The 13,966-nt window shown below is 49.3% G+C and overlaps 1 protein-coding gene across 1 annotated transcript in view; it reads right to left on the bottom strand.

Moving 5' to 3' along the window:
* The window catches only part of wwox (WW domain containing oxidoreductase), a 137,044-nt gene that overhangs the window by 88,053 nt on the left and 35,025 nt on the right, over positions 1-13,966 (bottom strand). The window contains exons 6-8 of the mRNA XM_076049207.1: positions 9,481-9,569; positions 4,215-4,400; positions 550-814 (exon numbers count right to left, since the gene is read on the bottom strand). Coding sequence (XP_075905322.1) covers positions 550-814; positions 4,215-4,400; positions 9,481-9,569 — 540 coding nt within the window. The remainder of the gene's footprint in view (positions 1-549; positions 815-4,214; positions 4,401-9,480; positions 9,570-13,966) is intronic.

Genomic DNA, 13,966 nt, shown 5'->3' with positions numbered 1-13,966 from the left:
CAGCGCTCAGAACATCAACCCTCTCCATCCTCTTCCTCTCTGCCATGCCAAGAAAAATATATAGGCTGAGAGGCTCCGGCCTGCGGTCTGCACTGCAACATCTGCCATCTCATAGTTTCTCCTCAAAGGTTAAAATGTGTAATATTTTGGAGATTTTGAAGAAGAAACGGCGACATGAAGAGGTTACATTTCAGATTGCAGAATCTTTCACTCTCCCTCCCCTTCCTCAGCTTGCCAGTGAACTACAGTGGCCTGCCTGTGCATCTAAAACCTGGACACTTGGTCCACCTTCCTCCTTGTTGGTTTATTTGAAGACACCAGCGTTCACCCTAATTACAAAATGCGCCGTCAGACAGCTGGATTGTCCACATCAGGCTTCCTTAGAAATATGGCGGTACAGGATGGCAGCTAACTGGGAGCAAGCCGTATGTTCAGCTTTTACCAATATATATATAATATATAAAACATAAAAATCATAAATCAAGCCAAATATGACACACGGGTCCTTTAAACACTGAAACAATAAGCATCTAATATCTTGTCACTTACCATGGACTTGGTGAAGGGCCTGGCCAGCGTGAAGAGGAAGGTCATGAGCCACCAGCTGCGGTGGATGGAGGTGTACATCATGTTCCCAGGGTGCACGGCGTTGGAGGTGACGCCGTACGGCGAGAGGCGGCGGTGGAGCTCGTTGCTGAAGAGGATGTTGCAGAGTTTGGCCCGGTTGTAGGCCAGCATGGACCAGTAGTGCTTCCTGTTGGGAGACAGCAGGGCCAGGTCCACCTTGCCGCAGGAGTCCAGCAGGTCTGTGAACCTGGACGGACAGACGGACAGGGACAGACGGGCAGAGGTCAGAGTCACTGCTGGCTTCCAGGGCTCAAGTCAGTTTCTACACCATTACAACCCGCTCAAGGTTGTGCTGTGCAGGCTGCATACAAATCAAAGGCGTGTTGTGATGTTCCTTGATTGCAGGCGACAGAGCTGTTAAACTCCAGATGTTTGACAAGGCCCCTTAAACATTACACAACTCGTCCTTCTGCTATTGTGCGTTTCCCCGTCGCAACACACGGGGCCACAACACTCTTCGCATGTCCCGTGTGCGTGTGTGCATGTGTGTGTGTGTGTGTGTGTGTGTGTGTGTGTGTGTGTGGGAGAGACAGAGACAGAGAGATGTGCTCCCATGCGGTGGAATGCGTCCTACTTATTAATGCAGTCATTAGAAAACAACCAATCAAAATGTCACCTGCTTCCCTCATTGCGATTTTTACAAGCTGGCTGCCTCTTGTTTACTGTCGCCTTCTGCGGCATTCCTGCTTGGCCTAAATTACAACATCTGCAGCCTTTTCATTTCATGTGCAGCAACTTCATAACTACTTTAGCGAGCAGGGGGTTGATGAATCAATTGCATGAGCGTCACTTTTTCCCCTCTTTTTTTTTTTTCTTTACGGTTGCGCATGTCAGAATGGTTGCCAGCGACTTTAACGGCGGCGCTGCAATCAATAAATGATGATTCATGAAATCTTGTATAATAAAGGATAAATGACTTTGGTTGTCAGTGCAGGTCCAGGTTAGATCTATGGGCGGGGGGTTTCATTAGCAGTATTATCTCAACTTGTTTGAGCCCATCTGATGCTGGACGGTGGGCAGAGTGAACCTGCACCGGGCCAATTCCACAGTAAGCCCCTGTGCTGGGAACTGATAAAGTGTCCCGCATTTACTTGCGTGTCCATCGCTCCCGCCCCTGTTCCTTATAGGTCAATGCTTTGGCAGCGGACAAGGGGCTTAGGGAATACAATATGCTGCCAGGTCAGGGGTCGCACGCCGCTTGTGAGGAGGCTAAGTGAATAAACGGGAAATCAGCCGATACTGAAAATAACTCAAACAAAAAAAAGGTTAGCGACTTCAATGGATGTAATATAGGTCTGGAATGAGGTGGACAGAATGGGGAGATGTAATATGAGATATTGTCTATTTCACCAGCCCGTCTTCCTCTGGTCCGGGGCAGTGTGTAACTGACTCTCTCTGGTCCGCCCTAAGCCCCCTTTGAAGGGGTTAAAGCCACTGCTGCTTGTAGAGGTGAGATGGAAAGGTGAGTCCAGGAGAAGGAGGCGGAGGATGGCAGCTGGAGGGCAAAGAGTGAAAAGAGTGAAAAGGCCTTGCCTCGCCATTCTTGTCTCTGGGGCGACCAAGGAATCCCAAACTGAACTTGAAGTTAGGGTTTTAAATTGAGTCAAACGTTGCTAATACTGCCATGCAGAACTTCCTTTCAGGTGGCTTCCTCATTGGTAGCGACCTGACCAAGTCCAGGGACTGGGTTTGAAAGGCTGAGGAACTAACTTGAGTTTTCACACCGTCATTTAGTTTGGTTCACAGTCACATTGCCATGTGTTTTTAAAAGTGGACCAAAGCGCTGGGACAAAGAAGTAACAACAACCATCAAGAATCTCTGGTCCTTAAGTCTAAACCAGGCGTGGGCAAACTATATGCATTCTGTCAAGCTTTTTAATCCGGCCTGCCAAACTTGAAAAAATATATAATAACAAGTAAATCATAAAATAGCTGTATTTCATCCATTTTTCCAGTGTTTTCAGAGTCATTTCAATAAAGAGCTAAACACCCTGCAGCCTCAAAGATGCTGATTTTGTTGTAATGCTTTTGTACATTTTCAATCAACAATAAATCAACATGTCTTGTACATATCCCATGATAGATTGTTTCCTCCTATGAGGTGGCTCACCAAATCACTCCGCCCGTCTGCTGCTGCTCCGGTCCCTCTGGCAAGTTTTATAACCCATTGTGGCCCACCAGTCAAACAGTTTGCCCACCCTGGTCTGGACCAAACAGTGCCAATGTAAAAGTACCCTGAATCTTCTCTTTGAGCTCTCTTCGTCTTTGTTCTCCAGTATGGAATAGCAGCGTGAGCCAAAGTGGATCCCAGAGTCCGACCATCCCCTCAGTTCCTCTGGTCTCCTCATGCATGGCCAAGCGCACAACATAACTCATAGCGGCACCCCTGTAATGGCGCCGCAGTATGATCTGCTAGAATAACTCTGCGTATGTTCTCCTTGTCTTAGGTCACACGGCCGAGCTCCAATCAATCACTCTGCTCTGGCCGTCTGACTGACTGAGGCCGGGGATCAATGTCACGGGCGCACGCTCACTGGCTCACTGACTCAGTGAGTCTGGGACACACGGCTCAGGGCTCAGCCATCAAGCAAGCGCTTGTCTACTGTAGGGACAGGCAAAAAACAGGGACAAAAAAAAGGAGAGGCAAATGGAGGCAAGAAAAGGGGCTGAGTCAGGGGGTCAGACAAGAAAAGGGGGTAGACACTTGATCAAAGTAAATTTCAGCTGAAAAGTCCATCCATCATCTTGATGATACGTTTAATTCACAGCGACAGCCGATGGAGGGAAATGAGTTTTTCCTTGAGCGGGGCTGTCATTTTGACAATATGCATTAAGACTGATCTACCAGTTGGCGGCGGAAAAAACTCCAGTGGAGTTGATGAGTTGTTGGAGTGGACCGAAAAAGTTGTTGAGAATTACATCTTTCACTTCTAACACTTAAGTAGCGGTCAGACAGGCCAGCCGGTGGCACCGGGGCCATGGTGCCGATTAATCACCAGGGAAAACACCGGCGCTCCCCGCTGATGGATTCCCTCTTCCAAGGCACAGAGTGGACATTTCTCCAGCAGCATGCATTAGGTGGTAGATTACAACTTTAGAGGCATTGAAAGTGTAAAGAGCAACAGCTTGTCGACATAAAACATAGTGTAAAATTAAAAAGATAAGAAAAATATTGGCGACTTAAAATTTAAATTTCAAATCCTCAGCCAGTAATGCCCGTTTTAAACAATCCTCTATTTGAAATTATTGGACTTAAAGATAGAGTGTGTACATTTTTTAAGGTAGGCTAACTGACAGTGCGTTTCATATTTAGGCCACTTTCAGGTGGACCTCCTTACAAAATGGAGCCTTAAGATGGCAGCAAACTTGGAGCCAAAAGACAATTTCTTTGCTCTATGTACATTCTTCTATATATGAGAACCATTCTAAAGAAGGAAAACCAAGTTACTTCTATTGCACTGCAAGTATACACTCTAACTAATGTATTTATGGGCAGTATGTTAAGCTTTTTTACCAATATAAAAGTCATAAATGAAGCCAAATCTCACACACACTGGACCTTTAAACGACTTGTGGAGAGTCAATACCTGTGCGACTCGGAGGACACCACCACCACACGGGCAGGCGACGACCGCCGGAGCACGTCCTGCAGGCACTGCACGAGCAGGAAGTGGCCCAAGTGGCAGATCTGGAAGGTGGACTCCAGGCCGTCCTCCGTCAAGCTCCAGGGCTGAGTGCAAACGGCTGCGTTGCAGACCAGGATGTGCAGGGGGCTGTGAGGGAGGAGGGGGGGGGGGGGGGGGAGCGTTCAAACACATTTGATTGGTTATCGATTGAAAAGAGAGAAGACGCAACCATTTTAGACGTGAATTTTTTTTGTGAATGGTGATAGGAAGAGAGCGGTAAAGAGAAATGAAAGAAGGAAGGAGTGTTGGGAAGTGAAGGCGGGGGAACAGGAAGTGGTGTCTGATTCCAGAAGGTGAAAGGCTCAGGGGGTCCATGGAGACGCAGCATCAATAAAGCTGCAGAGATGAGAGAGGAGATACAGGGGCTTTCCGGCGCAGCTCCACAAGCACTGTGGATGGCGAACACAGCTGGTGGGAGATCCGATACCTCCAACGCATTCAAAAGTCTCAAACCATTTAAAGGCACGACGGAGGAGGAAGCAGCGGGCGTCGATATCGGCTCCGCATTGTCGAACCCACAGACGTCTCGACTGCAGCGGCAGATACAATAGAAGTAGACTAAGTAGCACACGCATGTAAACGCGTTAGTCCGACTATGGAGAACTTTGATGAAGACGCCCAGATACTGCGATTGGAATTTGAATTCCTCCTCCATGTATATACGCCTTGGTGGGAGGTTAGCTGGGCAATGCATGTGTGCATTCTCCACAAACCCCTGCACAGGCCTCCTTTGGTACGACTGCAAAAGAAGCAACTTTTTTGAGAAAGAAAATAACCAGAGGACACAGACAGTCAAGCACGGTCGCAGTAGAAGAGCGAGTCAGGCTCGGCGCGCCTCAGAATGGAGCCGGCCCTACTGATGGGGCCGGCGAGATCCTTGTCGGTGACAGCGTCGCTCCAGCGAGCTCGAAACCACAGTAACACAGCCCAACAGTCCAAACACACCCCACCAATTTTTAATTTCTTCCATTAGAATTAATTATGAGGCCGAAGGCAATTTGTGTACCCTGTGTTTAAGACTGCCTACTGGATTAATTAAAAACTGGATGCTGGAAAATTAATGTGCGAATTGTTATGCCTTCCTATAATGAGCCATCCCGCGCTATTACATAGGAGTGTACTGTACGATCACCTTCAGGCCTCCGAACACACAAGGTTCATTAAAGAGCACAAATCCAGTCACAAGTCAACCTAAGGAGTGCCGACCTCAGCATATCGCCAACTCACCCCCCCCCCCCCCCCAAACCCCGCACTGGCAGCCACTTATTCACATTTTCACCCTCCATACAAAAATTATAAGGAGGTCTGTAAACATGTGTGGAAAAAAATGACCTTAAGCCTGATAAAAGCAGGAAGAGGAGTTAAAGACGAGCTGCCTCTGCTGTGAAACTGCTCTCAGCTTCCAGGAGCTTGTTTTGGGCCCACTGTTCCCCCCCGCTAACAGAGCGTGAACACAGCACAACTCCAGGGGGCGTCCCAATAAACACCACACACTCCGAGTCATCCGTCTGACTTTGGAACTTTTCAGTGTAAACACGGTTTAAAAAATCACTTCTTTGTGTCTGGTTTTGTTTGGCTGGGTTTTCTGTTGAATGAATAAAGAAGTAGGGACTCAGAAGAGAAGTCAAGCAGCAGTTTACACCCCTGTCCCAGTTTAAAGGAAGTTTCTTTCCATGGTCCAACAACAATCTGAACAGCCTGAACCAGTTTAACGAGTTCCTCCTCAATCATTGTTTTAGTTTTGCCTTTAGCAGCGAAGAAATCAGGAATTCTATTCCGTTTTCTACTGCTTCTGTCTGCTCCATGACGCTACAGCTCCGCACCTCCAGTGGCGCTCTCTGGTGGCGCTCACTGCTCTGGCACATTGGCTCTTGCATCACGTAGAATGACGTCACAGACAGTCAAAACCCATCGCTGTGTTTAAAGCTGTTCAGATTGAGACGCAACTGTCCAAACACCATTTGAAAGGACCTCCCGAAGGTGGTTTCGATCCATTTTGCAAAAATCGGATTTCATGTGATTGGTGACTGTTCAGACTACAGAAGAGCCGTCCAGTTTAAATCTGGATGGGCTAAAAATGTTTTTTTGGCTGGCAGTCAGAAAGCGGCTATAAATACTTTAATATTGAATAATAAGCTCCGTGTTTCCTGGATAGGATGCTTTATAAGACATGTGCCAAACTCACTGGTTATACAACAGCAACACAGTTGTGCTCTGCAGACTTTGCCCTCAAAAATCAATTAACCTGCACAAACTTATTCTCAATGCGGACAGACCTCAGACCCAGAGACTCGCTGACTGCTGCGCTGCTGCTGTCCTCAGCACCGAGCCGCTGATGAAGCCGTCGCTGCTACAAATTTGTGATCGAAAACTCCAATAAACAACTTTGCACTGACCAGTGGAGAGATTTCCCCCACGCAGCGCCGATGGGCCTCCGGTGAGTCTGCTTGTAATGTAAAAGGCCTGTTAATTCAACTGCCCACCAGTTAGTCCCTCTCTCATAAGCGCAGCTCTAATGAATGTCTTTAATAGGCCTGTTGCCGCGCAGCACGGTCCCCCTTTCCACATTAAAGCCTTGCGCAAGGCCGTGCGCACCGTGCAATCTCAGCGCTGGTCAAAGCAGGGTGTTAACTACCAAACGGGGAGACATCAGTTTATATATTTACTTTAAATAACCCCCCTGGGTATGACCCCTGACCTCTGGCATAATGAGGGCCAGCAGGAAGAGATTGCCTGTGCGCGCTGCGTTCGGACCGCCGGTCATTAACACTGAACTTTATTGGCAAGTGATCCTGGCATATGGATATTTGTTCGCCTCTCACCCTGACACGCATCTAAAGTGAAGCAGCCTTTGCGGTCCTGGCCGTGCAAACCAACGGCAGGACTGACGCAAATGGAAATTGCATGTAGCTACACTTACCGCACGTCAACGCGCTAAGAGGCCTGGAATTACAGCCGCAGAAATGCATTAAAAAAAAAAAACAATAAATAAAAGCAAATTGCATATGTTAATTACAGACTGGCTGGGTGGAAATGGTATTAGGCCACGTTCCGTCAAATGCTGCTCCGCCATCAATTACATCTGCAGCGATATTGCACCCCCCCACACCCTCCTCCTTTCAACAATATCAATATGCAGGTGATTTCATTTCAAAGGACAGGCAATTAAAGCCAAATCGGGGTCATTGGAACACAAAGCAGCGTGAAAGCCAGTGAATAAGAAGCACTTAAAGGCAGGGGAGTGAGAAACGAGAGGGAGAAGGAACGCAGAAAGACTCTGATTACATTTCACCTGTCAATGACACGCTGCAGGAGCATTACAGCCAGCGTGCGTAGCGCCGAGTGTGTCTGTTTGTTTACAGTCCTGTCAGCAGCTGCATGTGCATGTGCGTGTGTGTGTGTGTGTGTGTGTGTGTGTGTGTGTGTGTTATGCCTGAAGACATACGTGCAGTAATAGAGTGGTGGGAGACTCAGACAGCTGCCCAGTGCCATTCACAGCTCACAGCTCCCAGCCTCCACTCTGCTCTGTTCGCCTTCTGATGAGAATTAATGTACTCTGACATCCCCTGGGACTCCCCCCCCCCCCCCCTCACCACCACCACCACCCCCACCACCCCCACTCCAACCCCCTCCCAAACAGCACGGCTAATGAAGAAATACAACCTCACCAAAATACTGAATGTGGAGAGAGAAAGAGAGAGGGAGAGGGGAGACGCCGGCAGGGAGAGACAACCTGGGGAGGGGGGGGGTTGTAAACAAATTGCTGGAAAAAAACGAGGACAAGCAATAAAATGGAATAAACAGCGGAGGACTTGCAGGGACGGTGGGGTTAAAGGGGGGTCAGCGTCTCCACTGGGGGACGCACCAGAGCGAGAGGTGCAGGACAGAGGGATGGAGGGATGGAGAGATGGAGGGATGGAGGGATGGAGGGACAGAGGGACGGAGGGACAGAGGGATGGAGGGATGGAGTGATGGAGGGATGGAGGGACAGAGGGACGGAGAGATGGAGGGATGGAGTGATGGAGGGATGGAGGGACAGAGGGATGGAGAGATGGAGGGATGGAGAGATGGAGTGATGGAGTGATGGAGGGACAGAGGGATGGAGAGATGGAGGGATGGAGTGATGGAGGGATGGAGGGACAGAGGGATGGAGAGATGGAGGGATGGAGAGATGGAGTGATGGAGTGATGGAGGGACAGAGGGACGGAGAGATGGAGGGATGGAGGGATGGAGAGATGGAGAGATGGAGGGATGGAGTGATGGAGGGACGGAGGAAAGCCGTGGCCATGAGCTCTGGCTGCGACCCAAGACACGTGTCCTGGACGGCCATACCCTGCCCCGGGGCTGCCACTGGCAATGACTGCCCTGCCTCGCCCCAAGGGCCCCCCACAGCCCCACCCTGCCCAACACAGACACACACAAACACACACGCACGCACATTCACATTCACACGCCGTCTCCAGAGACCGGCGGCTGATTGAGCAGAGCGGATGACAAAATACGTGATGACCCCAAAATAGCAGCGGCGGCAGCGGCGGCGGCACTGCTGAAGCACATGACGCAAGGAGGGAAAAAAATAAAAGATGGCGTTAAAGCTGACCACCACAAAATAGGGAGCGGTAAATCTGTCTGGAAATCTGTCCGCGACAATGTCAAGCAAATACACACACACACACACACACACACACACACACACACACACTCCTGGGGCCGTGCACATATGGTGTCCATGCGCGTCAGTGTGAACGTCCTTTAAGCAAAATGTTTTCATAAAGTGAGGGAATCAACACAAGCAGTCGACAATGGAGCACAAACTCCAGCAGCTTCCGTTTGGTTACTTTCATTTCTTCTTCGCTTGAAATGAGGAGGAAAACACTGGCAGCAACTGTGGGTGCAGTGCAGGGCTGTCCATCTCATTTGCAAGCAATTTAAAACATGATAATGTCTCAATTTAATCTATGTTTATTGTGATGCACCCTGACATGGAGAGTAAATAGTCAGAATTTGAGACTTCAGTGAGTTTAGGTCCTAAATTTAAATTTTTTTAAATTGCTTTTTTTCATTGGAGACATTGTAACCAAAATAAATGAAGCATTGACAGAAGATGAACATTTCTTTTGAGAAATCTAACATAAGTTTGTGCGTTTGTGTTTTGCATGGTACTCACATTTTTTTGGCCTTGTAACAGTCGGCAAACTCTTTGACGCTGCGCAGAGACGCCAGGTCGCACATCATGGCCTCCACTCTGGCTTTGTGCTGCAGGGAGGAGCAGAAACACACAAGTGTTTAGTGATTGTAACACAGCATTGCTGTCATTACATAAATGGAAACATGTTGCTGAATAAAAGACAGTCTGCATTATTTCAATATGCTGAACAACGCAGTCAAAAAAGTTCCTGGAAAGAAGAAATGAGAGCATTTTCAGCGCAACTTTTTCCCGGGAAGTTTTAAAGTAACAACCGTAACACAAAAACACCCCATGAAATGCAATGAAACGCTGCGATTTTGGCTGAACAAACTAATCTGCAGTAAATGTGCAAGACAAAGCAGCGTGCCTCCTTCATCTTGCACCATATGCTGGGAGACAGGTGGAAGACGGGGGAAGGAGAGGAGGAAGATAAATCAAAAGTGAACACAGTTGCATTCACACAGTGACGAGGAGGAGCACGTCTTCATCAGCACAGTGTCCATCCTGCCGTGGCGTCTTGCTGCAGGGCAGGAGCCCATCGGGCCTGAGGATCCACTTATTAACGACGCGCAACCAAAGCATGTCAACTTCCTCTGCTGCTTCCTCTGCTGCTTCCTCTGTCTGCTCTCCACACATCAGTGCAGCTGCCTCCAAAAGGACAAGCCAGCTCTTTCTCTTTATGGCGCGTAAGCTCATGCGTGTGCACTCAGCGTGAATAGAGGCCCGTTCAGATGGTCCGTTTGACCCCCTGCTCATGCTGAACAGCTGGATATGGCTCCCCAGACTCCCACCTGGGCCCCCGGTGGTCCAGCAGCTCCAGGTAGTTCTGCTGCCATCGCTACCCGTCCTCCTCAGCACCATCCCTGAGGGACACTAACAGGGTCACCTTACACCCTGGACAATCACCTCGCCATCACCGCTGATGTTCACCCCCCACCCCTCACCAAGCCTTTTGCACTCGTACGCTCTCCACTGTTTTGTCACCCTGAGAAACTGTGGCTCCATTTTACACATCTTTTTCGCCGCAATGAAAAAGGCCAAATTTGGCCACAAGGAAATGTGTCTCTTGTATGTATTTACAAAAATATCAGCATTTTATCCACCAGTTAGTCTTCCTCTTGAAGTCCTCCTCTAATGCGACAATTTTGGTAGAAAACACAAGTTGCAAAAATGATGCAGGACAAAAAAATGAGATTTGACTTTTGCAGAAAAATAAAATGTTGAGCTTCTCTTCAGGAGTGGCTGAGAGGATCAGGAAGGAGTTCTTCAGAGGGACGGCGCATGTTAGATGCCTGGAGGCCAAACTGAGATGGAGATGGAGATGGAGATGAAGATGAAGATGAAGATGAAGAAGAAGAAGAAGAAGAAGAAGAAGAAGAAGAAGAAGAAGAGTGACCTGCAGCGAGCGATCCCTGCGCTCCTCGGTGAGGTGAGCGCAAAGAAAGTGTGAAAGTGTTGGGGACGCCTCTGGGATGGAACTGTGATTCTCCAGGCGTTTTACGGACACCTTAACAGCTTGGGGGGGGGGGGGGGCGTATTTACACATGCATGCGCATGCACGCCCACACACAACAAACTCAATGTTGTGACTCAAGGGTAAAACCACGGCATCGCGCCATTATCCACGCCTCAATTATTCTCTTGATGCCACTCTATACCATTATACGGATGCTATTACAAAGCATTACAGTGCTGATTACGGCTATTACAGATATGATTATAGGGTGCCTGCTTATATGATCTGCACGCAGCAGTAATCACAGGTGAGAGGAGACAACTGTCTAAATTTAATGATGTGTGCGTGTGTGTGTGTGTGTGTGTGTGTGTGTGTGTGTGTGTGTGTGTGTGTGTGTGGCCTTCACACTCCCGGACACTTAAACACGGTATACAAAAAGCAGGAGCGCAGGGAAATCCAGCAGTCGCTAGAGGAGAGATGAGAAGATGAGAGACGGAGGAGGAAAAAAACTTCAGACAGGAGTTGCTGCTCTTATGAAAGTGAGCATTGAGATTTTAGCAGGAGACAAATGTGACACCATTTCCAAGAAGGTCAGAGCAGGCAGAGGAGGAATAATTAGCAGGCCAGTAACAGGCCTCCTCAACAGGATATCTCCTACCAGTGTGTGTGTGTGTGTGTGTGTGTGTGTGTGTGTGTGTGTGTGTGTGTGTGTGTGTGTGTGTGTGTGTGTGTGTGAGGCCAGCAGATAGAGAAGATGAGAGCAGGTGTCATCTTGACAAACACATATCCCTCTCCCAGGAGTAAGGGGAGCCCAGAGGGCAGATAGGAGGTGGTGGTGGTGGGGGAGGGGGGGCACTGGAGCAAATCCAGCAGGGAGAAGGTGAGCAGCCGGCCCACCCACCCACCCCACTCCCCCCGCAGATTGAAGTCTTGCGAAGAAAATAAAGTTTATTGCCTGGAAAGAGGGGGGAAAAGCATGTAAAAAGCATTAAAGCGATGGAGGTGAACAATTAGACAGATGGCCAGGTTTTGGAAGGAGAAGAGGAGGAGGTGGGGGAGAGAAGGAGAGGGGTGGTTGAAATGGAGAGGAAGAGCGCGTTGGACACAATCGTTCAGGGTTTTTATGAGGACCCTGACAACTCTTGGTCTCTTCAAGGGCGAAGGAAAAGTGAGAGGCAGCGAAGCCTCTCTGGTTAACTCTGGAGTAATCGCTGAGTTTGCAGCAGCAGCAGCAGCAGCAGCAGCAGCAGCAGCACCGGCGGCTCAGAGCTCCACTCGGCTCGGGGTGACAGAGCTCAGCTCAGAACTCCATCGCTCCGCCAACATGCCTCCAGACGCCTCGTTGTGAGGGAAAACGCGTCAGCGCTAATCCAGCGATCAAAATCCCAACTGTTTGAAAAATAATTCCGAAATCCTGATGATCAGACTGATAAATGCAATGGTTCAAACTAAAATAAGCCAAGAGACGCCAGAGATTATTTCTAATTCCACAGTCAAATGATCATCAGTTCCAGTTTGGAAGAGGGAACTTTTTTGATGTATTTTTAAAGGTTTCTTCTTAGTGCAGGGAGATATAATAGAGAGCTGCACTACACCTTTTATTACAAAGTATGAAAACTATCAGAAAAATTAACAAAATGCTCCATTTTGCAGTATTGTGCAAAACTTGACTCTGTGCAGCTCCAGTTCAGTGGAAACATGACGGAGCGACGACAGCCGCCACAGCCCACGAGAGCGACAACAACACCGGCGAAAACACACACAACATGACACGATCATCATTTCACCTCCGTCAACTTGTTTTTAGCTCAAATCACAACTAAAAGTGAAGTGCGGTGGATCTCCCCGCCGTCCAAAGTGAAGGCTGGACCGGGCTTCAATCAGCAAGGTCACCACACGAAGACGAGAACTCCAGCATCAGATCCCTCAGCCCTCCGACTAGCCCCGCCCACCCCCGCAACTCCACCCCCGCAACCCCACCCTTACCCCCAGAGAACAGCTGTCTGTAATACGATGACGACCTTCAGGACTTTCAGCAGGAGGAAGAGAAGGAAGGGAGGGAAGGAAGGAAGGAGGGAAGGAAGGAAGGAAGGAGGGAGGGAGGGAGGGAGCTGGAGGAGGACAACGACGGCCTCCTCCCCTCCACCTTGCACTTCTGACACGCTGCCGGTGTGACGTGAGAGAAGACGGACGGATAGACGGACGGACGGACAGGGAGGGAGAGGGAGAAGGGGGGGGCAGTGCCCTAATACAATTAGAAGTGGGGCCATCCAATCCAATAAAAGCAAGAGGCCTGAGAGCAGCGGGAGCCCCCTCATCCTGTTCAATAAGGCGGCCGGACCACTGCTCCTGCAGCTCCGGCCCCTGCACACACACACACACACACACACACACACACACACACACACACACACACACACACACACACACACACACACACACACACACACACACACGTGTCCGGCGTGCTGGCACGTGGCGCACACAGGTGCACACACTCCGCTGACCCCTTTAATAGCGTGGCAGCCGCCCCTAATGGACGCAAGCAAGTGGAACGGCCAAATAATACACTGTCTTAATGCACTAGGCTCAATCTCACCCCCCTCCCTCCCTATATCCTTCCTTCCCCGGCTTCCCGCTCGCAACACTTTAACCCTCGCTCCCATCAGGCCGCCGCGCCGCCGCCGGCCCCTCGCCACCCCCAGCCGCCACTTATAGATCAGCAGCAGAGAGGGAACACTTAAGAAATCAAAAGTGCAATCCCCCCCTCCCCGCCTGCCCTCCACCCTCCACCCTCCACCCTGCACCCCCCACTGCAAGAGGAAACCTGCAGGTGAACACCCCCAGGCATGGGTGGGTGAAAAAATGATATTAATAAATTTCCCATTGATGGTAAAATAGTGGATATTTCTGTGCTTGTATGTTCGTACATGCAAACAGAATGAATGTGGGTTGTGGTTCAATACTTAGACGCAAATGTTGGTTCAGAAAAGTGAGAACAAAACTGGG

The sequence above is a fragment of the Nelusetta ayraudi genome, unplaced genomic scaffold (genome assembly GCF_046127955.1).
Source record: "Nelusetta ayraudi isolate G7.1 ecotype Tasmania unplaced genomic scaffold, CSIRO-AGI_Nayr_v1 ptg000111l, whole genome shotgun sequence".
Taxonomy (NCBI): Eukaryota; Metazoa; Chordata; class Actinopteri; order Tetraodontiformes; family Monacanthidae; genus Nelusetta; species Nelusetta ayraudi.
The sequence above is the reverse complement of the archived record's forward strand: the minus strand, read 5'-3'. Positions and strand labels throughout refer to the sequence as shown.